The sequence below is a fragment of the Anas platyrhynchos genome, chromosome 23 (genome assembly GCF_047663525.1).
Source record: "Anas platyrhynchos isolate ZD024472 breed Pekin duck chromosome 23, IASCAAS_PekinDuck_T2T, whole genome shotgun sequence".
In the NCBI taxonomy this organism is placed as follows: domain Eukaryota; kingdom Metazoa; phylum Chordata; class Aves; order Anseriformes; family Anatidae; genus Anas; species Anas platyrhynchos.
Window position 1 is genome coordinate 796,389 of NC_092609.1, and position 19,963 is coordinate 816,351.

A 19,963-nucleotide genomic window follows, 5' to 3' on the forward strand; every position below is an offset into this window, starting at 1 on the left:
GCTTTGGGGTGACCTCAAAACGGGCGAGGGGACGGCACTGGGGACAGCACCCCCCCTGTGGTGGCAGCCCCCAGTACCCCCCAGTAACCCCCAGTAGCCCCCTTCCACACCGAATGCCCCCCTCCGAGCAGTGGGGGCGGTGTGGGGGGTCCCCAGCACCCACCCCCTGGGTTTGGGCAGGGGGCACAGTGGGGGGGCACAGGGGAATGGGGGGGGGCTGCACCCATGGGTGGGGGGACAGGAGGAGGAGGGGGAGGGGGCTCCATGCACACCCCTGCACACACCCACCCATGCACACCCCTGTACGTGTGCACACCTGCACACACCCCCACCTGTACAGGCACAGCCCTGTGCACACACTTACACACCCCTACATGGCACACACTTGTGCACACTTGCACACGTGTGTTCACACCCCCCTGTACTCACACTCACCCATACACACCCACACACCCCCCCCTCCACACCCCCTTGTGCACCCCCCGTGCATTCACCCCCCCATTCACACTCACCCGCTCACACTCACGCTCCCCCAGGCCCCGCCCACTTTCCCTAAACCACGCCCACTCCACCAAGCCCCGCCCACCACCATTCACCCCACCTTCCCCAAGCCCCGCCCACCGCCCCTTAAACCCCGCCCACCTCCTACAAACCCCGCCCCCTCCCAGGCCACGCCCCCTCCTCCCCCGCCCCTCCCATCCCTCTCGCGAGAGGGGCGGGGCGGGGCGGCTCCGCTGGGTCCCAGTGCCCGCCGCTCCCGGTGCCCGCCGGGTCCCCGCCGCTTCCCTCCCGGTTCCCGTCTCCCCTCGCCATGGCGGCCCCGGGCTGGGCCCCCACGCACGTTCGGGTGACGGTGCTGCGGGCGCGGGGGCTGCGGGCCAAGGGGGCGTCGGGCGGCAGCGACGCCTACGCGGTGATGGCGCTGGGCCGGGAGAAGTTCTCCACGTCGGTGGCCGAGCGCTGCCAGGGCCGGCCCGAGTGGCGGCAGGAGGCCACCTTCGAGCTGCCGCCCGCCGCCGCCAGCCTGCGCCTCACCGTGCTGCACCGCGCCCTCGTCGGCCTCGACAAGTTCCTGGGCCGGGCCGAGGTTGACCTGGCGGCCCTGCGGGGGGACGGAGGCCGCCGGCATACCAGGTGGGGGCCGGGGGGGGTCCTGAGGGGTTGGGGAGGGTCCTGGGGGGACGTGGGGGGGGCTGAGGGGTGTTGGGAGGGGTCCTGAGGGGAGATCGGGGGGTCCTGAGGGGCTAGGGGGGTCCTGAGGGGAGATAAGGGGGTCCCGAGGGGCTGGGGGGGGTCTTGGGGACAGCTGGAGGGGTCCTGAGGGGAGGGAGGGGGGTTCTGAGGGGCTGAGGAGGGACTCTGGGGGGCCTCAGTGGAGCTGAGGAGCTCCTGAGGGGAGATGAGGGGGTCCCGAGGGGCTGGGGAGGGTTCTGAGGGGTTGGAGAGGGACTTTAAGGGGCCTCAGTGGAGCTGGGGAGCTCCTGAGGGGTTGAGTGGGGGTCCTGAGAGGAGCTGGAGGGGTCTTGGGGGCAGCTGGGGGGCCCTGAGGGGAGATAGGGGCGCTCTGAAGGGTGTGGGAGGGTCTTGGGTGGGCTCTGGGAGCTTGAGGGAGAGCTTTGGAGGGCCCTGAGGGGATCTGGGGGGGGTCCTGAGGGGTTGGGGGAAACTTCAGGGAGCTCTGGGGGCTTGAGGGAGAACTTTAGGGAGCCCTGAGCAGAGATAGAGGGACCCTGAGGGGGACTTTGAGGGGTCCTGAGTAGAGCTGAGGAGCCCTAGAGGGGTTTGGGGGGGGCTTTAGGGGGCCCTGAGGGGTTGGGGGGCTCCTGGAGGGGAGCTGGGGACTCCCAGAGGTTGAGGGGGACCCTTAATGGGCCCTGAGGGTTTGGGGGCAGGGGGCTCGGAGAGGTGGGGAGCCCTGGGGGGGAGCAGCGGGGGCTCTGGGGGGAGCCCCTCATACCCTGCTCAGGGTGACCCCAGGGGAAGGTGCCCAGTGCCTTTTCGGGCTCTCCTTCCCCACGCTCAGGTTTCCTTTTTAAATATTTACCTGCCGGCGCGAGCGATTTACGCTGGGAACAATGAGGTTGTCTGAGGAAGCCTGGTGTGTTTGAAATGCCCTCTCGTTGGGACAGAAAGCGAGCCCTGCCCTGCCAACTGTTTATATATTTTTCTTAATAACTGCTTAGCAGAGCCTGGTGGTGTAGGAGCAGGTAACTCAGCGCTGTTCGGGTTCGTTTCCCTGCTGGCTGCGAGGCGCCGAGCTGCGAGACTTCTCCTTGAACACCGAGTGCCAGACCCGGGTCACGCTTGCACCTTGGAACGTAAACACTGGTGCAGAGCCCTGAAATCCCAGGGTGGTTACTGGGAGCGCTGTGCAGGGAGCCAGCAGCGCTGGGAGAGCCGCGAGGCAGCCCGTGAGTCAGCTCCTCTCACCCACCCCAGGAGCTGGTGTTTATTCACACCGAAGCCAGGATCTACTTCTCAACAAAGCCCTGGCTGCCTGTGAAGTCCTAATTACAGCGTGGCTGTCATTAAGGGCTGCGAGGCTGCTGTCAGGCCCTAATGTGTTTACTCTTGGAGGCCAAGTGCCTGCAGTCAGCAGAGGTCAGCGAGTCAGCCCTGTAGGGCCAGTGAGGGGCTTCTCCCAGGTTTCTTCACGTCTGGGGCCAGGGAAAATTGTGGAAAGATGTAAATTTGATGCTTCTTGGGGAAACTTATGGTATTTCCAGTCGTTAGCCTCCCCCTTGCCCTCGATTTCCTACGTGAAGCTTGTTCTTTCAATCACCCTCCTGTGAACGCAGGGTTTACCCGCAGCACGTGGGCTGATCCCTCCTTGTGTGCCACGCCGAGGCTTGAAAATGTCGGCTGTCTGCAGCTCAAACCAGAAGTTAAAAGTTTGCCTCTAGTTTTGGGTGGTTCTGCCAGTAAATCATTTACTCTCCCTGCTCGAACCGCGGTGGATGTGGTGGCGTGCTCCTCAGGAACAGCGGCGCGCTGCGCTGCCCTTTGCTGAGCACGGGGTTTTTGCTTTGTTTGCCTTTCAGACAGGGCCCTCATTGCCCCCGGGAGGCTGCGCAGGACAGCACTGACGCTGAACAAATGCAGGCGTGCGCCTGGAAAGACCTCGAGGCAGGACAAAAGAGCCCAGCCATGGCTCGTGTGTGCCTGGATCGAGCGTGGCAGGTGCCTGGGTGCTCATAGGAAGGTTCCAGCCGTCACTGTGGGACTTTAGGGCAGGATGAACCTGACAAAACATCACATTTTCTGAAAACCCAACCCTCGTAGCACTGCTTGGTGCTGCTGTCCTGTACCCTCGAGTCAGAGCAGTGACTGAGCGTGCTGCTCGTGCCCGCATCCCTCTTGTGCCATCCTCCAGAGCAGGCTTCTGAGCCCCTCTTTGGTTAACCCCCTTCTGGTTTTGTCTTTTTGAAGAAAATGGCTTTTTCCTATTCTCTTTCATTGCTTGCAGTGCACAATCAGAGTTTTGAAGTGCAAATTTTCTGGAGAGGCGGGTTTGCACCGTCTGGTTCTGTTCCTTCATTTCCCTTCGCTAGCTGCGTGGAGCCAAAGCCAGCCTTGTCCACGCGTCCTTCCTTCCCTAGCAGGAGTCAGCAAGTCTGTGGCTCTTGGAACAGCCAAAAAAAAAAAAAAACAACAAACCCCCTACATTGGTATGCAGCTGATAATTTTTCTTCCCTGGCACTAACATGCTGAGGAGGACGTAGGGGCGGTAATTGAGCAACTGGAGTGGTGGCAGGCAGCGTGGTTTCCCCGAGCACTCGCTGCTCACAGTGTTCCCTGCTCACTGCTCCTATTCCGGGCTGGGTTTCAGGAAGGGGGGATGAGGCTCTGTCCGTAGCAAACCTGGCTGGTTCGATCCAATCACCAGCACGGAGTTGTGGAAATCCCCGCGAGTTCTGTAATGCTTGTTTTGGTTCTCGTGGCGCTGATTAGGGGTTCCTTAGCTTAAGAAGCATTAAGATAGCAGCTGAGAGGAAGCTGGAATGAAAGGTATGAGGGTGTGGGCTGTGTGCGTAAGCTCTCTGGTACCGGTGTCACCTCTCCGAGGCTCCCTTAGCACCCACTTCAAAGCTTTAATCTCAGTGAATTTCAGGGAGGCAGAGAAAAGTACAAAAAAAAAAGAGTGGCTGAGCTGACCTACAGGAATTCCATGCTGTGTGGGTTTTTAACCCTTTCTGGTTTTAGTTTAATAAAACAAATTTCACGAATTTCACAGATTTTACTTTTTCTCTTTGCAGTGAGAAGTGTTTTCCTGTGGTATCTGGGGTCATGACTGTGACGTAGTTGTAAGACTGAAGGTTTTTCTTTTTTTCTATGCAGAGAGGTTTCAGATCCTTAAAACACAGAGATCCTCTGCTGTTTTAAACTATTTGTGAGTCTCGAGAGCTTGTTGCTGAAACAAATCTCCTTGGTTTGGCAGGTGGTACAAGCTTCGCTCCAAACCGGGGAAGAAGGAAAAGGAGAGAGGGGAGATTGAGGTGGACATCCAGTTCATGCGGAGCAACATGACAGCCAGCATGTTCGACTTGTCCATCAAAGACAAGTCTCGCTCTCCGTTTGGCAAGATCAAAGACAAGCTGAAGGGGAAGAGGAGCAGCGGGCTTTCCGACACGGCCTCCGAGATCGTTCCCAGCACCACTCACTCCCCAGCTGATAGCGAAGATGAGTCAGCCGAGAAGGAGAAGGAGAAGAAGAAATCAAAGTTCAAAACCCTGTTCTCCAAACCTGGCCTGCAGAAGACTTCCCTCTCCCAGTCCATGTCCGTCCTGCCTACGCCCCAGCCTGGGGCCGAGCGGGTCAGGCTGCGGCCCAGTGACTTCCAGTCGCAGTGGGATGACGACGAGTCGGAGACCTCTCCGACCTCAGAAAGTGAGTATGAAGCGTGAGGCCTTTCCCCAAAGGCTTGCTTGTACTTTTCCCACTCCTCAGAATATTATTAAGTTCTTCTTAATGAACAAACCCGTAGGAAGTCACTTCTGCCCATGGTGGTGTGTGAGGGTATGGGATACTGGACACGGCCAGCTGAGCTTTCCTTGGGAGAGCTCAGAAGCCGTGAGCAAAGCGTGCACCCGGTGGTGGTGCAGTGTGGCACTGAGCATCTGCGGTGCTTTTAGGCCACTGGGAGGCTTGTGTGATCCTGCCTGCTGAGGGCAGACCCTGCTAAGGGACACAGGGGACGTGGGAACAGCGGTGCAGTCACACTTGTGTCTGTTGCTGTGCTCAGTTAGTGCGCTGTGAGGCACTGAGGCTGTTAGGAGGTGTTCTTAGATCTTGAATTTCTCCCCATTGTTTTTTTTCCAGGAGCCTTTGGAAATGCCCTGGAAGAGAAGTTTCCTTCTCCTGTATTTAAATCTCGTAAAACAGCGACTTTGGACAACAGGCAACTAAACCAAACGACCACTAGCAACACCAAGAAGGAAGGGCTCTCCTTATTCAGTGGCCTTAAATCCAAAAATGATCCGGTCTCCAAGTCCAGCCTGTGCATCAACGGAAGTCACGTTTACATGGAAGAGAGCGCGCTGAAGGACAACACTCCAGCTTCTTCCCCCTCTCCTCTCAACTTCAGGAGGAAGCAACTCTTTGCTTCGGAAGAGAACCTGTCTTCCAGATCTGCTAAAGGACATGAAGAGGTGGGCAGAACGTCTCCCAGCCATGCTTTGTCTGGGTCTGCATCCCTGGAGACCTTTAAATCGATGACTTTGCCATCGTACAAACTGCTTAGTGGTGAAGAGAACCCGGAAACCAGCACTCCCCTGACCATCGAGGTCATTAAAGAGACCAAAAAAACGGACCACAAAAAGTCTGCCTTGCTTTCCCTGGTGACAGGGAAGAAGGAAGCAGCGAAAACCAGTGATGTGGAAAGAATTCCAGAGAGGAATTCTGAAAGAATTCCGAAGGAAGAGGAAACCAAGGCTGCAGAAGAGAAAAGTGAACAGGAGGCCAAACGGCTTGAGTCCTCAGCAGACGTGAGCAGAGGAAATCCTCCAGAAGACGGTCGCCTAGAAGAGGTCCCCACGAATAAACAACCACACAACCCTTTTGAGGAAGAGCAGAAACCTGAAAAGGCGGCTGCAGCAGCGAAGACCAAAGCTGTGAAACCCAGGTCAGTCGTGTTTGCTTCAGATGTTGCTGTGATAGCAGCACGCCGTGGTTGTAGGCTTGAACTAGACAGCTTCCTACCGCACAGCAGCACCTGGGGACTCGGTGAGCTGCATGCAGCAGGACTGTGGTACTCTGGGGGTACCTGGTGGCTTTGAGCTAGGTTTTGGACCCAAATAATAACTTTGAGGTCCTTCTCAGTATGAAAAACGGATGATACAGGGCTGTTCCCTTTAAGCAATGCCAAAAATACTGGTTTTCTGGGTGCAGGCATCTTTCAGATGCTGCAGGGGTAATTCTTCTTGCTGGATCTCTTGCACAAACTAACATTCTTTCAGAGCTGTGTGGCTTGAAACATACCCAGGGGCTGACATACCAGTTCTAACATCTCTACTTCTCCCTTCTCTGTTTTGCTATGACCTTCAGAGGAGTTAATCTTGGAGCCCTTCTGCTTGTGGCGTTGTTCACAGCAACACGAAGTACGTCTGTGGCAGTTACACACACGGCTTTTTCGGAAATTCTGCTCATGTGTAATTATGTATGTGATTTCATATATATATTTTGATATATATGTCTAAATACGTGTGTAAATACATTCGTCTTACTAATAAGGCTGTTCCATGTCCTTCTCCCACCCTACTTTCAGTGCTTCTTCACGCTTAAGCACCTTGCCTGTGCAGTGCCCTACTAACCAAATCGCTTGGGGTGCATCAGGTGAGGTAATTCCTGCGATGCCTGCTGCTCAGCGCTGCTTGTGCAAACTACAGCCAGGGTGTTCTGACATAAGGAGTGTTTTGTGAAGGTGCATTCAGGTATATTAACTCGTCCATTAGGTAGGCTCAAGTCTCTTGCCGTGTAATTTGTCTCCAGTGTTAGGCGTTGATGGAGGCTGGTGCTAAAGCTTGCCTGCTCCTGCCTCGTGTTGCATCCGCAGGTGACGTACATGCCAGTTTTTTGTCCCTTTTGCAGACTGGGCGTGCCTTCACAGGAGGAAACCAAAGCCACGCTTCCTACTCTTGCACCTGACTCCCTTCCCGCTTTTCTTTCCCTACCCCGCATCAGCAGTGGAAATAATCCCTTTATTTCTAAAGCGGGACAGAAAGTCCCGGTGGCAGGCTCTGACAGCACCCCTACCTCTCCTGCATCTCTTCCTTCTCCTCTCGCTGCAGAGCTTTTGAGTGGCAAGAACCCCTTTAGTCCCAGCTGGGAGAGGGCGTCCCCAGCCCTGGATCCCGAGCACGCTGCCCGTGTGCCCCATCACCTCACAGCCCCTGCTCCCCGAGCTCCCCTTCCCAGGCAGGTGTCTGGCAGTGGCAATAATCCCTTCACTTCTGACTGGGGGCAGGGTCCCGAAAGCTCTGCTTCGCGTGCTTCCTGGGCTGCCTCTTCTCCTCCTGCACCTTCCTTCCCTTCTGCTCGCCCCCTCACTGGCAATAACCCCTTTGTGTCCCAGGTTGGAGAGGGACCAGGCGTGCCAGGCGTCCCAGCTGGGGCTGCTCCTTCCCCTCCCTGCCCTCCCTGCGATGCAGGCTGCTCCTCCTCAGCACGCCCCGCTGATCTGAAACGCTCTGTGCTTACTGCTTCGGGGGGCTCTGCGCACGTGGCTGTAGCTGGTAATGGAAGGGCTGTACCAAACCCTCCTGCCGCTCTCTCTGTCGGTCCTGCTCCGGCTCCAAAGCAGCAGTGTGACTCCACGCAGGTCCAGGCAGACCCTTCTTTAAAGGGAGGCAGGGTGGTGGCTAGGAAATGCGTGTCCTTTCTGCTCGGGGACTCACAGCCTGCTCCGTCAGGGGACGAGGCTTTGGGTGGGCAGCAGCACGAGGAGCAGCGCTCTGATTTCGGGGGGGTGCTACCCGGAGATGCAGACACTGCAGGGAGCAGAGCAGGGCTTGCTGACAGACCAGAGGCAGAGAGCTGCCCATCATCAGAGCTCTCCAGTGGCAGCACAAATCCCACCCAGAACAGCAGGACCGGTGTGGAAGTGGGCAGTGAGAACACCGAGCCCTGCACGAAGGGTGGCGAACACCACGCATCGCTCTCGGAGTGCAGTAAGAGCTTCTTACCAGGGAACAGAGCTGAGCGGCCGCCGTCCTCCGAGAGAGAGCTAAATGAGAAGCAGGAGATCTTAAGTGAAAAGAGGAGGGAGGAATGCACACCCACGTTAGAGCCCCGGGCGTCTCCATTTGACGAAAATGACTCATTTTCCCGAGCAGAATGTACGAAAGCAGCCCTGGGAGCTTGCACGCAGTCGGGCACGCCGAAGCCAGCACCACGGCTGTCTTTAACGCTGAAGAAGTGCCCAGCAGCCCCTCAAAACGATGAGTTCAGGGACGTGCCTTCTTCGGCTGAGGCTGTGAAATCTGCATGTGGGCTCTCACCGCATAACGAGGAGCCCTCGGATGCTGGTGGATGCCTCCCCCCGCGGGGCTCAGGGACAGCTCTCGCTCCAGCAATAAAGCTGCGAGCTGACGGCAGTAACAGGCGCTCAGAAACCGAAGGTGACGATGATTTATTGGGCTGCCTCACAAACCTGAGGCCTGCCCACGGGTTGAGGCTGTCTGGTCTTCCAGCTATTCCGGAGGGAGGCTCTGATGACGAGCTGCTGGGGGACTGTCAGGAGAGCGGCGGTGTTGCTGCAGACGATGGAAATGTTCTGCAGGCTGGGAAGCTGCCTGTGGGCGCAGTGCCTCTGCGGGAGGAACTGGAGGAGAGCTCTGGTACTGCTCTGGCGGCTCAGGGAGGAGGAAATGCTCCTGGTGTTTGCACGCCACCTGTGAGGGTGCACGTTCACAGTGTCAATAGCCAGAGAGCTGACTCAGGCCTACGTCTGGCACCTCATTCCAGGGAGCATAGTGGTTGTTTTGAGACACAGGGATTAAAAATAGGTGCTGATGCTGAGGAGCGTGCCGAGAGTGACTTCTCTGAGCCTTCTGTTTCCTCTTCCTCTCTCTCAAGTCCTTCACAGCCCTGCTCTGCCTTTCGCTCCTTCTCCTCTGACACCCCAAGTCATAGAGCAGAGTCTCCGAAAAAGCCAACAGCAGAGGGCTGCGCAGATAAAGCAGGAATTTCTGGCAAGAAGAAGCTTCTTCAGGCATGGGTTTCACCCTCTGAAACGTATCCTAACCAAACTCAGCAGGGTGGTGAAACCATGTCTCCTAAGCACAGGTGAGAGAATAATTGTGGCTGTAACTTAGCAGACGGCACCAGATAACTCGGAATGTCCACGGAGGATGCAGAGAGCACCTGGGGGGGCTGCTGTTCGTAACAGTGCTGCCCCTTAGGAAAACTGCTGGGGAAACACGGTCATGTTTTAAGAAATGGGGTCATTTAACCAGAGTCAAGAAATAGACTGGGAATGATCCTTCTCAGAAATGGGAGAGCAGTTGCAGGAAGCCCGATAAATGGGGATACTTGCTTGTCTACTGGAATCGGGCTGGGTTGGCATGTTCTGAGGTACAAGTACAAATTTCTTCCTTTGTTAAAGCTGGCAAAATGAATCCTGCCTGAGCAATTGAAGATGACACATTTTGGCAGCTTATGGCGCACGCTAAGATGGGATAAGATGTGACGCGCTTGTCACAGGGTAGTAGAAGTATTTGATATTTTGCAAGAACCATGACTGTGTGCTCATTAAGAATGCCAGGCTCAAATGCCAGTGCACAAGGGATTAGAGTAACTGCTGGTTATTCTTCTGTCGTGGTTTAACCATGCAGACTGACCTTGCTTTTCTTTTATGACACTGTTCAAGATATTTTTCCCTTGTTACTGTTTCTTTATCTCCAATGCCTTAAGTCAATAAAGGTAATAAAAAGAACTGGAGTGTACTTATAAAACACCTTCAGCTTAGACAGAAATGCCTTATCTTGGAGATAGAGAATGAGTAGGGTAGGAATTTTCCCTGATTTCTTGCTGTATTTGTTTTTTACTCTGCAGATCTGTGTAGTGCTAGTATAATATCTACTGCCTGCCTAACGTGAGCCTTTTTAATGTTACAGACTCCATCCTGTGAAGCCAATGAATGCCACAGCAAATAAGTCTCAAAGCAAAAACCTGAACGTCATCAGCACTATGAACGAAAAGCTGATTGAGATGAACGTGAAGGTATGGAGGAACGTGGCACTTCAAAGCCACGTTTAAGCAGCAAACTGAACGGGGTTTCAGATTCCAGATAGTTTGTCTGGGCTCCTATCGTGTGTCCCAAGCACAACAGTGATTGTGCTCAGCCCACGGGAACGTGGAGTTTCCTTTTGGCAGTCCCCAGGGGTGGGGACAGCCTTTGTTCCTGCAAACTCCTCAATGCTAGAATTAGCAGCTCCTGTTTGTGTGGGGGTTTCCCAGTGGGGAGGATGGAGGGGAGCTGTCTGACTCCCCAGAGCTGAGTGGGATGTGTCTGAGTGATGGAAGCTGCAGGAGGAGGGACGGGTGACTCACTGCCTGCGCTCCCTTGGCACACAGTCGTGCTCGTGACGTGTTGGAGCTGCGTAACTTGGATCAGCCAGAAAGATCGGACAAATTAGTCACTGTTTATATGCGAGCCTGATTAGTACCCAAAGCTTCTTTTCACCCCGAAGTAAGTGTGTGGCTCTTAAAGCTGAGAAGGAGGGAAGAAGTACCCTCAGGGTGGCTGTTGCCTTGCGGTGTGTTGCGTTAATACCCTGTGCCCTCTGAGAGACCAGGTGCCTGCTGTTGAAGCAGGGCTGGTTCCTAAAAGCATAGCTGTGCAGCTTGCATAATCACTCGGATTTAAAGTGATTTTTTGCATAATCTTTGTCTCAGAAGACCTCTAAAGCGAATGCTGTAGTGCCTCCTCCTGGTGTAAGTGGAAAGAAGAAAATGTTTTATTTGTGCAATTTAAACTGCCTGTTTTCGTTGAATTGAGAACTTGTGGCTGGTGTTCTGGTCTGGTGCTCTGAGTCCACAAATGAAGTTAGGCTCGACGCTGCAGCCACTGGAGCCCGTTGAATGAGTTCTCCCTGCAACAGAAACGTCTGGGCTGGCAATCTGGTCTTGCGTCAGAGACTGTTTGGACTGAATTGGCAGAAGCTGCGGAGTATTTGTCTAGTTTGCTGAAGAGTTAGAAGCAGGCTTCTCAGAGAAGCTGTGTTGTGATGTGTGCACTACAGTAGGAGTGAAATGGCAAGTCCTCATTGAGTGGTTTGTGCTCTTTAACCTGAATTTGACTGCCCAAGTCTTAGCTAGATTTTAAACCGTAGCTCTCCCTGTGCTTGTCACGATGCTTTTTCTTGTAGTTGGTGGTGCATGGCTCTAACTTCTGTGCACCTTTGCTAAGCTGGATGGGCTGTTGCCTGGAGTCAGCATGACATTCTTTCAGCATAAATTGCAGCAGAGAGTTGAATTATAGAACTGACGTTATGCAAAGCCTTTATGCTCAAAGCAATTGCCTTGTTGCTTTCTGTAACGGCTGACACGCTCTGAGCCTGCCTGCTGTTCTGGAGGAGTCTTGGTAAGCTCTGTAAGCTGGGTCTGTGCCATAAGTGAAGTACTACGCACCTACTCCAAAGCAGTTGCTCTCTTCCCCCCCCAAAAAAAATTAAAAAGCTGTTCTGCGAGTGCATGAATGTACAGTGTTGTGTGTGAAGTTCTCTGGGCTGTGTTTGATAATGGCCCGACGGTGCTTTATTGCAGAGAGCTCGTCTGGCCTGGCCTGCCAGCCTCTCGTTTTTGCAAGCTTGGGTCTGGGCAGCCTGCTCTGCGCAGTCATAAAGCTTAATGAGCAATGTTCTGTAATGTCGTTTGGATGGAGCTTACCTTTTAAGATAGCACAGTAATACTGCTGAGAAGCAGCTGTGTTTCTGCAAATGCTGTGTGTAACTGCTCGTTGGTGCCTCAGCTCCCTGAACCGGCTACCAGATAGCATTCGGTTGCTAGTTTGCAATGCCTGTATGTCTGTAATAACCCTGCCTTTCTTCTCTTGAAGAAATACGATCCTTCAGATCCTGCCTATGCTTATGCTCAGCTTACACACGATGAGCTGATCCAGCTGGTCCTGAAACAGAAGGATACGATTAGCAAGAAGGATCTCCAGGTGCGGGAGCTTGAAGACTACATCGATAACTTGCTTGTCAGAGTCATGGAAGAAACCCCAAACATTCTTCGTGTTCCAACTTCGGGAAACAGGAAAGCTGGAAAGATGTAAAAGCTCTCTGGACGTTGAACAAAGAACGGAATTCCCGCCAGCAGAGTTTGATTAATAAGGAGACAATGTGAAGTAGGTGGTACCGGTTGTGCTGCCCACACAAAATGACCTCTTTCCTGTTTCTGCCTTGAGCAACTATCACTTCGGTTAGTGGTTACATCAGGTCTTGTACAGCGAGTCCAAAAGTAGAATTAACTTACCATATTTATTTTTTGGTCTTTTTCCATTATTCGGGAAGATTTGTTCAGGCATCTAGTCCAAAGGATGCTTGCGATAGGAAGGATGAAAGGTTTTCTTTGATGCGTTTTCCTTGCCAGCACTGCTGATCCTTTATGAAGATTTTTTCATAGTTCAGTTTTGTAGCTGCTTTGCTAGATCAGTTCCTCCTCTGCCCACATCTGAAGTTGTAGTGCAATATACAATCTTGTACAGTAGAGCTTGAGGATTTGATTTTTTTTTCTTTGTTTTGAATAACTACACTGGAGAAGTCCAAAGATGTAAGCTTCAGAACGGGGCTGCATGAGCTGTACTTTAAAAGCAATTAAGGCCCTAAAAGTGGAATGCAATTTAAACCATAGACTGGAAAGTAAGGAACAAAGCTAAATTAATGATGTAATGTAAATCTGGTTTCAAAGCAGTTCTCCTAGGGGAAGGTTTACAGGTGGTTTTTGGTCAAGGAAACACTGAGATGTCATGGTACGTTTGTCTGCCATAGGAATAAGTAGTAGTAATGCATTTGGGCTGAAGGTACGTTAAATTGGAAGTTGTTCTCCTATAGGCTTCAAATGCCTGATTCAAAGCTTGTTCGGATAAGGAAGGCAAAGGTACATCTGGTTTCTGTTCTGTATTCTCAAATAGGGATGGATTTCACTGTACACATGCATGGCCTGTGTCACTTGCTGTATGAAAGTTTGGTGATAATTTTGGTATTATACTGTTTCAGTTTAGTAAATCTCAGTGCCTGGGATTTTGGAGCTAGTGCTTACCTTGGAACAACCTTCTGAGGTGATCAGTCTTAACACTTTCTTATATTTGTTATACGGCTATGAAAAGAACCAAATTGCCCTTCCCTTGGGATGGGAACAGTTAAAATTCTAGTGCTCAGATCTGATTTGCTTTTCTTTGTGACTTGAAGCTCGCAACGGCATAAAAATTTATGTAGCTGAAAAAGCATTCTGGTTTTGCAAGACAATCAGATACCTCGGTCTGCTTCCTTAACTTGTGGCCTCTTTGCAGCTCAATAGAGACAGGTACGTTCTCCCCATCTCATCAGGCAGAAAAGAACAGCATAGCACTATCCAGCAGCCACAACAGGCTTCCTCTGCTGAGAGTTAAATGTGGCTTTTCTGTGGCGAGCTCTTGCCAAAGATAACAAATCAGATGTGTCTTTGCAGCTCTTAGATTCATCAGGGTTGTGAGAGTCCAAGAGAAGTTCAGAAGAAAGCTGAAATATCAAAAGAGTGGGTAGCAGATCCAAAGTAAATGCTTCTGCTTTCTGGAATTGAGATAACCTATTCAGTCACTCCAGATGTAGCTCGAAAGGGGTGAGTTTCTAACGCAGTTTTCCTACAGTAAAGCACTTTAATGAGGGACTAGCTGGATTAACTATTAACCTCTAAGTAGTCTTCTTACTGGTTTCATAGAACACTGAAAACTACTGGAGACTTCTCAAATACTGTGTTTTTGCAGTGAAGAGTAGTTTAATATATTTGCCTAGAGATGTACACATTTATTGGAAAATTCAAAAAATGCCGTTAATTACATTTTGGTACTGTAAACTGGCTAACTACCAAAGTCTGGCCTAGCAATCAAGTCTGTTCTGACAGAGCTCTCCTTCATGGGAAGCTCGATTTGAAACAAGCCTTTTAAGCGTTAGGAGTCTTGTAAGACTTCAGGTACTTCTTTACTGTACCCTCTTCTGTGAATGAAGGGTCTGAAATACAGAAATTCTTAGTGGCATCTTCAGCTTTTGGCTGATGGTTTTAATTTTGAGTGGTACTGGCTGACATTACTGGAAATTGATGCTGCTTCTTGTGCCTTGAAATAACGAGGAAGATGAAGAAATAATTTCAGTTTCTTCCTTGTGCCTCAGTGGATCTCTGGAAAGAAGTGGTTGCCTATACCTCATGAATGAAATTGTCTTCTAGACTTTTTTCCACAACTTCCTGGTTTTCTACTTCAATCAGAAAAACCAGTAGTGCCTTTGAACAGTGGCTTAAAAGTTTGAAATAAAAAATGGTATTACTGGTGGTTGTAACTGGACACATGTTAAGGAAGACTTGGCTTGTTTTTTGCTGCCTTTGTTTTAAAAGAATAAGGGTACTACCCTGTGGCTGCTGAAGTCACGGTGATGCTGTGTGTAATGCTCTTGGAGTATGGATCTCATGAAGTTCTTACAGTGGATTGATTACGTGCATTCCTTTTGGCAAGAATATGTATCTCGAGGTTGTATACACACAGACAAAATGGTAACATGTGCTAATAATAGTCTCCTTAGAGACCAAGCCTTAAAATTTGTAATGTCCTCTTTCAGTAGCCTTCGGCCAGTTTCAGCTTTGTCCATTAAGGTGGGCTTCGTTGTCTGGCTTTCGCACCTTGGGTGGTTATCTCCTGTGGTCGCAGGCCTTGCTGCAGGGTGGCGGTCCTGTGCAAGCCACGCTTCTGCTTCCAGAGCTGTGAAAACACAGATCTCGTACCTCAGTCTTTTATCGGCAATACTGTTTAAAGCCTTCCTTGGGTGTAAGGGGACAGGCGTTTTATGTTCAGCAGGGTGCTTCACGCTGACTTCAAGGGGCCTAAGAATCAAGTGTATTGTTTTATTATTTTATTGTTGAAGGATTTGAATATATTTTTCCCTGTTTATCTGTCTGCTTTTAGCCTGGGTTGCTGTTTGTTTTTAAATGACCTTTGGTTTCATGGAACACTAAAATAAAAGATACCTTAAATCCAGTGTCCTGATCACTTATTTTTTGCCTGAAACTGTGGTTTCAGAGAGTGCTGAAATACGGAGAGCTGGGGGATGTCTGGGTGCTGCTCAGTAGGTGTCTTTGCCTCTTGCAGCCTTCCTGAGGGTTTTATTTGTGCCCCTCGGTTGCCTGATCTCTTTAACCTCTAACTGAAGTGTGAGCTGCTTGTGGTTTTGTGTGTGCCGTGGGCTGGTGCTTTGACCTCCGCAGTAACTCGCAGAGGTGTGGGGTGGGAGGATGCACTTTGGAGCACGTTGTGTGTATTGAGAACAGGCTGAAAATGCAATGGTTGTGCATCAGTGACCTGCAAAATGAAACTAGTCCTTGGTGCTGCAGCCCCGGGACCTCACCCTTTCCTCGTGACCAGCTCTGCTGGCCGAAACTCCTCACCCTGCAGGTATTTTGGGGCTAGCTCCATCCCTGAGCTATCTGTGCAGGAAGTTCACGGTAAACACCTCATGGGGCGGGGGAACCTGATCGGCCAGCTCATCACCATCACGAGAACCGAGACTTTCTGTGAAGCAAAAAATGTGCAAAAGCTCCTTGGCGGGCAGCCTGGCAAATTACCCCGGTGGCAGCAATGCGGCCCCTAATTGTAATGGCCCCGCAATTGTGGGCCTGATGGAGAGAGACCTGGTGGTAATCAGCCTCCTGCTGTCTCGAGGGCCATTTACCCCGAGACCTGAGCTCAGCAGCCCTGAGTGGCCTCAAACAGTGCTGGGGCCATGATGAAAGACCACGGGGGGGCTACAGGGAGGGCCTCAGCCATGGGGAGCCCCCATCTGAGGGGCTGAGGGGGAGAAGGCAGCGCCTGGTGCCCCAGGACCCCACAAACGATGAGTTGTGGGTGACAAGGCCCTGGTGGGGAAGGTCTTGGTGGATTCTGTGGTGTTTTTATGTTTTTTAATTAATTTATTTTTATTTTCTGGTGATTTTTTTTTTTTTTTTTGGGGGGGGGGGTGTTTTGTGTTCTCTTGGGGTGCTTTTTGTGTTCTTTTTTTGGGGATGTTTGGTGTTTTTAGGGGTGTTGTTTTGGTGGAGTTTTTTTTGTGGTGTTTGTGTTGTTTTTTTTTGGGGGGTGTTTTGTGGCTTTTTAAATTTTTTTTATTTTGTGTGTGTGGTGCTTTTGTGGTGTTTGTGTTCTTTTCTTGGGGTGTTTTCTGTTTTTTGGGGGGGTGTTTTTTGGTGGTGTGTTTGGGAGCATTTTATGTTTTTTTGTGGTGTTTTATTTTTTTTTTCTTTTTAAATTTTATTTATTTCTTTTAAGCGTGTGCTTTTTATGTTTATCATGCCCTCTTTTCCGTTTATTCCCGACTTTTACCCCCCCCTTCCCTTTACCACCCCCCTCCCTGAGGGCGGAACCCTCGAGGCCGGAACGTTGCGAGCGGGGCCGGGCGGGAAGGCCCCGGACGGACCGGGACGGACCGGGCCGGCCCCGGGCGGGCGGTGGCGGAGCGGGGCCATGGCGGAGCGGGGCGGGGACCGGGGCCGGGACCGGGGCCGGGACCGGGGCCAGGACCGGGGCCGCTGCCCCGAGTGCGGCTCGGCCGCGCTGGTGGAGGACTCGCACTACGCCCAGCAGCAGCTGGTGTGCGCCGCCTGCGGCTGTGTGCTGGCCGAGGGGCTGCTCACCACCACCTACACCGACGAGCAGCACCTGCGAGGTGCGGCCCGGCCCCGGGGGGGCCGCTGAGGGGGGCTCCGAACAGCCCCTGGCAGCGGCTGCGGTTTAATTGCGTGTGATTTAATTACTCTAGATGCAGTTTAATTGGCTCTCCCGGTGCCCTGCGTGGCAGGAGCCGCACTGGGTGCTGCCAGGCTGAAACCCAGCGTCCCCCTGCCCTCCACAGGCCAGAGAGCAGCGCCCGGTTATCTTGTTATAAATTCAGGCTGAGGGCACCCCGGGGTCAGGCTTTAGGCCCAGAACACACAAACACACCCACACACACGGTGTGGGGCTTTTTGGCATCTGAACCACCTGTAAGTGCACTGCAGGAGCCCCCAGGCCCTTTGCTGCTGCTGTTTTAGAGGAGCGGTGGCCCAAAGGGGATCCTGCAGCTTAACGTCATCCAGCCTCTGCCCCCAGGTCTTGCTTAGTGGCCTCAAATGGCTGGCGGTTCTGAAAATTGAAATCTGGCACCGTGGCCGTCCAGTTGCCCAAAATCTAAATGATCCCCCTGTTGATCCGAAACGATCCAAATGATGCAAAATCTAAACAGCCCCCCTGCTGTGGCCGTGAGGTTACCTGCCCTAACAGTTACTCTTTTTTTCAGAGGTGGCCTATTCCCAGAGCACCGGCCAGAAAGAGCAGCTGAGCCGCTGCATGCAGCGAGGTAAGAGCGTGCTGGTCGGTTTCATTTGTACACGTTGATTCTCTTCTGCTGCTTTCCGCTTTGCTGCAATTTGTTCAATGCATTTCTGAAGCTCTCTGGAATGGGAAGAGCCTGTGGGGACTGGCACTAAACCAAGGCAGCAGTTAGTTCTGTGTCCAGTTTGCCTGAAGCAAACTGCCTTACCCACACACAGGGCTGGGGGAAAAGCCCTCATGTCCTTGCCTGGGGCCGGGTGAATGCTGGTTGCACGGTGGCATTGAGGAGAGATGAACACACAGATAAGAAGCTGTGTGAGCTGATTGTAAAAGCAGTGTCTTCTCGCAGGGATCCGGCGGGTCCAGGATCTCTGTAAAGTCCTGCAGCTCCCATCGGTGTTTGAGGAAACGGCCGTGGGGTACTTCCAGCGAGCGCTGCAGCACCCCGCCTTCCACCTGGTCAGCCTGGAGAAGAAGGAGCTCCTGGGGGGCTGCTGCGTCTTCGTGACGTGCCGGCAGCACAACTGGCCGCTGACCATGGGCACGATCTGCTCCCTGCTTTATGCTAAGCAGGAGCTGTTCGCCGGCGTCTACCTGAGCGTGCAGAAGGAGCTCGGCATCTCCGTGCCCGCGCTGAGCCTGGCGGATCTGGTGAAGACACACCTCAGCAGGTAACGTGGGCCCTTCCATCTGCCACTTCAGCATCCTGCGTTGGGCACTGATGTGTGCAAAAGCCTCTAAAATGCAGCCGGGGGTGGAAGGCTGCAGTCAGACGCCGTTCTGCTATGAAAAAGCATTCCTGTGGGCAGCTCAGAGCCCCGGGAGGCACTCAGCACCTGAGCCTCGGTGCTGCGGCCAGGTCTGAGGCTTCCCCGCGCTGTTTCTAGCTCTGGGCTCTGTCCTCTTCCAGCTTCCACCTGTTCCGGCGCGCCGAGGACGTCCCTGCCCCGTTTGTGGAGGACGAGGAGCGGGTGGTGGCCCGCACGCTGCAGGTGGTGGAGCTGGCCAGCGAGACGTGGCTGGTCACGGGCCGCCACCCCGTCCCCATCGTCACGGCCGCGGCGTTCCTGTCCTGGCAGTCCCTGCGGCCCGCCGCCCGCCTTGCCTGCTCCTTGGCGCGGTTCTGCGAGGTGGCGGGCATCCCCCTGCCCCCGCCCGCCCGCCTGAGGCTGCGGGAGCTGCACGAGATCCTCCTGAGGATGGCATCCCAGCTCGCCTGGCTGCGGGTGTTCCACTTGGACAAGAAGACGGTGGTGAAGCACCTCGGGGACCTGCTGCAGCACCGGCTGGTCCTGCTGAAAAACGCCTTCAGCCTGCAGGATGTGGAGGAGCAGCACGGGGAAGCCCAGGGTGAGGGATCTGCCGGCTCTCCTCCAGCAGCAGGGCCAGGACAGGAGGAGGGCTGCCCTTTGGAAGGGAAACGCCAGTGTGACAGCAGCCGGAGGCCCCTGCTGCCGCCCTGCCTCATCCATCCGAGGAAGAGGCTGCGGACGGCAGCCCTGAGCGAGTCGGATGCTGCCCTCACCGGGGACGAGCCCATCTCGGACAGTGAGATAGAGCAGTACCTGCGGGGCCCCCAGGAGCTCCGCGCCTTCAGGAAGGCCAAGGCGTGGCAGTGAGGAGGGCTGGCAGCAGGATGGCCCGGAGGGCAGTGCCACCGGGGCACCAAACTGGGACCAAACCACAAAACCTGGTGGTAAACGAGCTGCTGGACGCTGCGGGGACAGTCGGTGGTGGAAATGGGACTGGGGGGACGTAGGGTGCGTCCTGACTCATGTTCTGGACCAAAATGGGTCTTTTAAAGAGCTCCTCCTGCTTTGGGGTTTGTTATATTTTGTTAAATACAGTACAGGAATGGTTTCTTGACTCTCTCTTGTTGCAGCCTCTGGTAAAATGCATTTTGGTTAATCCAGGAGCTGTGGGGCAGGTGCCACGGGTGGGTGTGCTAACACACAGGTGAGGGAGCGATGTCGGGATGCTGGGGAGAGCCAGCCCAGCCCAGCCCAGCCCTGCCCGCTCCTGAGTCGTGCTGCAGCTGGATTTGTCCTGAAGTTGGCCTGTTTTTTGTTTCCTCGCTGCTACATGGCTGGAGTTAGCGGATGTGCTCGGAGCGGGTGGCTTCGGCTTTCACATCCCAGGCCCCGCGGTGTGGCAGCCGGTCCCTGCCTCCGTCGTGCCTGTCGGGGGCAGTGTGAAGCTGCTGCAGCGAGTTTTTTGTGCTTTGGAGGGCAGAGAGGGAGCAGTGCTGCCCGGGTGAGGTGGAGGTTTCCAGCACCTCGCTCCACAGTGGGTTCCTGGAGCTTTTCCATGGGTTTCTGCAGCTTTGTTCCAGCTTTTCCAGGGGCGTTCTCATGTTCTGAGCTTCAGCAGGGTGGCTTTGGGAGCAGGCAGAGGGGTGATTTAATTTGCTGCCCC

The 19,963-nt window shown here is 53.5% G+C and overlaps 2 protein-coding genes across 8 annotated transcripts; both read left to right on the forward strand.

The window, feature by feature from the left end:
* Positions 1–697: 697 nt before the first annotated feature.
* On the forward strand, positions 698–15,224 carry RAB11FIP1 (RAB11 family interacting protein 1). Of its 7 annotated transcripts, XR_011804748.1 has the most exons (7): positions 703–1,134; positions 4,439–4,887; positions 5,320–6,121; positions 6,544–6,655; positions 7,087–9,282; positions 10,113–10,218; positions 12,056–15,224. XR_011804748.1 is itself a non-coding variant. In XM_038166911.2 (6 exons), the coding sequence occupies exons 1-6, from the start codon at positions 812–814 to the stop codon at positions 10,993–10,995; spliced, it is 3,978 nt and encodes a 1,325-aa protein (XP_038022839.2). In that variant the 5' UTR covers positions 698–811; the 3' UTR covers positions 10,996–11,253. The 7 variants fall into 7 exon arrangements, 6 of the variants coding, with proteins under 6 accessions (XP_038022839.2, XP_071883343.1, XP_038022840.2 ...); XM_038166911.2 differs by lacking the exons at positions 6,544–6,655; positions 12,056–15,224 and adding an exon at positions 10,894–11,253 and having other exon boundaries at positions 698–1,134; XM_072027242.1 differs by lacking the exon at positions 6,544–6,655 and having other exon boundaries at positions 699–1,134.
* Positions 15,225–16,702: 1,478 nt separating this feature from the next.
* BRF2 (BRF2 general transcription factor IIIB subunit) lies at positions 16,703–19,414 on the forward strand. The gene is made up of 4 exons (XM_027443575.3): positions 16,703–16,904; positions 17,514–17,573; positions 17,898–18,219; positions 18,459–19,414. The coding sequence occupies exons 1-4, from the start codon at positions 16,703–16,705 to the stop codon at positions 19,165–19,167; spliced, it is 1,293 nt and encodes a 430-aa protein (XP_027299376.3). The 3' UTR covers positions 19,168–19,414.
* Positions 19,415–19,963: the final 549 nt, after the last annotated feature.

Excerpts from the sequence above, each read along its gene's own strand:
- BRF2 (XM_027443575.3), top strand. The coding sequence starts at position 16,703 with ATGGCGGAGCGGGGCGGGGACCGGGGCCGGGACCGGGGCCGGGACCGG. Across the intron at positions 16,905-17,513 it reads CGACGAGCAGCACCTGCGAG|AGGTGGCCTATTCCCAGAGC; the intron begins GTGCGGCCCGGC and ends TCTTTTTTTCAG. Across the intron at positions 17,574-17,897 it reads GAGCCGCTGCATGCAGCGAG|GGATCCGGCGGGTCCAGGAT; the intron begins GTAAGAGCGTGC and ends GTCTTCTCGCAG.
- RAB11FIP1 (XM_072027242.1), top strand. The coding sequence starts at position 812 with ATGGCGGCCCCGGGCTGGGCCCCCACGCACGTTCGGGTGACGGTGCTG. Across the intron at positions 4,888-5,319 it reads GACCTCTCCGACCTCAGAAA|GAGCCTTTGGAAATGCCCTG; the intron begins GTGAGTATGAAG and ends TTTTTTTTCCAG. Across the intron at positions 6,122-7,086 it reads ACCAAAGCTGTGAAACCCAG|ACTGGGCGTGCCTTCACAGG; the intron begins GTCAGTCGTGTT and ends TCCCTTTTGCAG.